Source organism: Plectropomus leopardus, unplaced genomic scaffold, assembly GCF_008729295.1.
Source record: "Plectropomus leopardus isolate mb unplaced genomic scaffold, YSFRI_Pleo_2.0 unplaced_scaffold20591, whole genome shotgun sequence".
NCBI classification, from domain to species: domain Eukaryota; kingdom Metazoa; phylum Chordata; class Actinopteri; order Perciformes; family Serranidae; genus Plectropomus; species Plectropomus leopardus.
Genome location: NW_024622263.1, coordinates 1 through 2,691, shown reverse-complemented (window position 1 = coordinate 2,691; position 2,691 = coordinate 1). Strand labels below are relative to the sequence as shown.

Below are 2,691 nucleotides of genomic sequence, written 5' to 3'. Positions count from 1 at the left end.
AATTTTTTAGGCACTGGGGAGGGACTTATGTTTTGAAGGCATACACCTTTGACTGGCAATATTTTGTTATTATTTTACTGCCAGTTTTTGAAGAAAACATGCCTGTTTTCTTTAAAAATTGGAAAAATTAAGATCAAATATTAACATATCAAAATATTTTATAAAACACTTATAAATCCCTTAAGAACAATGTTTTACCCCAAAAACGAAAGAAGCATCTTGATAAGTTATTTTGGGGGGTTTGTTTTGTTTGGTTTGGGGTTTTTTTTAGCACATGAAGTTTCATCATTCTTAAGAATAGATGATTTGTGATAATAATAGAGATGTTAAGCTTTAATGGATCACAAAAAGGCTTTGAGTGCAGGCTGAGCGCCGAGCTTGAAACATATTGCAGTTACGAGCAGCTATTGTCCAGTTTGTGTTCCTTTGGCTTTAGTGCTTACTGTAGTGAAGAAGTTTTGCATATTTAGGATATTTTAGGACTCCTCTGCACAGCTCACAGAGAGCCGCTGCTTCTGTGTTGATACCCTTTTAGAGGTATTGACAGAAAAAGTCCCACCGTTGTTAAAAGTCTATTAAGAAAAATTATTAGTTCCAATTCTGATATGCAATTTCAATATGTAGTGATATGTTTGTTCTGGGGTGTTTGCAGGATTTAGTGTGTCGTTTCTGAGACGTCACACTATGCTCCAATGACCAGAGATGAATTTAAAAAATGTTAATTCAGCACATTTTTTTCCCCTTAAGATCATTGCTTGGAGGGTTTTAGTTGAAGTGAAGCTGCTGACTGTCAGTTTGACTCCCTGTGTGTTTTTCAGGAGGTGCTGAAGGTGATGCGCACCATCGATGACCGCATCGTCCATGCCCTGAACACCACCGTGCCCACAGTCTCCTTCTCAGGCAAAGTGGACGCCACACAAACATGCAAACAACTCTATGAATCTGTGAGTGACAGTCATGACTAAAATAATGTGTTTGTGTTTTTGTCTGAAGTATGACCTTCTAGTTTTTCTCATTTCCTGTAATAATCTCATGCGTTCCACAGATGATGGAGGCCCATCTGACCAGAGACAAAGCTATCAAGTCCTGTATCGCCCAAACATCTGAGGTGGTGGGACAACTGCGTCAAGAAAGAGCCAAAGACAGCGAAAACCTGGCGCTCATCAAACAGCTCAGAAAGGAGCAGACCAAAGTGAGTCCTGTCAGTAACACTAGAGGGCGCCAAACACCAACGAGCTGTGAGCTGTGAGCCATCTTTGCCATCTGAGACCTGAATCCATATCAGTTTTCTTGTGCTGCATTCAGAAGCCGTTTGCAAGTGTTAAAACCCCTGAACTCTGAGCAAATTGGTTTGATTTAATTTTTTTAAAAAAATGTGGAAAAAAGATAATGAGCCACTGGGCAGACATGTACTGCAAATTGTAAGAAATTCAGATTCTTGATTTTCACTTTTTAAAAAGCTGGGGACAAATCTTCAGAGAGCTACATATGAAATGATCATAATTGCATTTTTTTAAAAATCTATATATTTGATTAAAAATGTGATTTTTGTGAATTTCCAGGTCATTTTCTTGTACTTTTTTCTTTTTTTACTAATTTTTCGCTCATTTCAGAGTCATTTCTTCTTAAGTTGCTCATGTTTTTGAAAGAAATAAAGCCAGTTTTCTCAGGGTTAACCTATCAAAACGGTTGCATTAAGTCCTAACGTAACCTTGATGATGTCATAATGATGTCATTAGGGTTGTCTGGGGTTGGACACAGAGAATAAAACATTTTGATTGAAAGTCTGCATCACAAACTGGAAGTATAATATATAATTTACTACTTTAGGAAGAAGTTGGGAATCTATTAATAGATGCCATCGAGGTGCAGGATTGAGTGTTTTTGGAGTTTGACCCAAAGTCAAGACTAAAAATCAGAATATTTTGGCTTCTGCTGTTTCAATGTGACATGTTCTCTTTGTCCGATTCTGTTAATATGACTGAATTGCTGGAATACCCCTTTTTAGATTAAATTTTTTGTACAAGGAGCAACATAAAGTACATTTTTTAACTGTCTGCTTAGCATGAGATGTTTTTGTTTTCGTGGTCAGGGTGGACTGATGCTTGCGGATCAAAATTGCTGTTTTCATTAATGTATATCACTGTTCTGTCATCATGCTCTGAAAATAATACATTTATTAATGCATCTTTTCTTCCTCGTCTCCAGTTAAAGCTGATGCAGTCAGAGCTGAACGTTGAGGAGGTCGTCAATGATAGAAGTCTGAAGGTATGCTCACATCTATTGACACGCATAAATAGTCCGTCGTTATCTTCCGTGTTACTTCTTCCTGATCCCCTGTGTTCAGGTTTTCAGTGAAAGGTGCAGAATCCACTACACGCCTCCGAAGGTGAAGTGAAGACGGAGGTGTGAAGAGAGGAGCCGCTTCACTCGAGGTCTGAATCCAGACTGGAGCTGAAACTGTGACCTGCTGCTGAGTCCTGACCTGCAGGCTGCAGAGCACCCAGACCACTCTGACCTCTTCTCCAACACTTAAATTCCATTGTGATTGTTGTAAGGCATTTCCACACCTGTAAAACAGTCATCCGTGTGCGTCTTTGATGAGAAACATTGTACAAAAAAAGAGTTTTTTAAAAAGAAAAAAAATGAAACGTTTTCAAGTGACGCGTGTTGTCTGTGATTTGAATTCGT

At 38.5% G+C, this 2,691-nt stretch overlaps 1 protein-coding gene across 1 annotated transcript; it reads left to right on the top strand.

The window, feature by feature from the left end:
- The first annotated feature begins 815 nt into the window (after positions 1-815).
- LOC121965566 (protein MIX23-like) lies at positions 816-2,660 on the top strand. Its single transcript, XM_042515705.1, has 4 exons — positions 816-944; positions 1,046-1,192; positions 2,209-2,268; positions 2,348-2,660. The coding sequence occupies exons 1-4, from the start codon at positions 834-836 to the stop codon at positions 2,396-2,398; spliced, it is 369 nt and encodes a 122-aa protein (XP_042371639.1). The 5' UTR covers positions 816-833; the 3' UTR covers positions 2,399-2,660.
- The last annotated feature ends 31 nt before the right edge of the window (positions 2,661-2,691 follow it).

Bases quoted from the DNA above. Each gene is read 5' to 3' on its own strand.
- LOC121965566 (XM_042515705.1), top strand. From the start codon at position 834: ATGCGCACCATCGATGACCGCATCGTCCATGCCCTGAACACCACCGTG. The intron at 945-1,045 runs GTGAGTGACAGT...TGCGTTCCACAG, and splicing joins GCAAACAACTCTATGAATCT to ATGATGGAGGCCCATCTGAC. The intron at 2,269-2,347 runs GTATGCTCACAT...CCCTGTGTTCAG, and splicing joins TCAATGATAGAAGTCTGAAG to GTTTTCAGTGAAAGGTGCAG.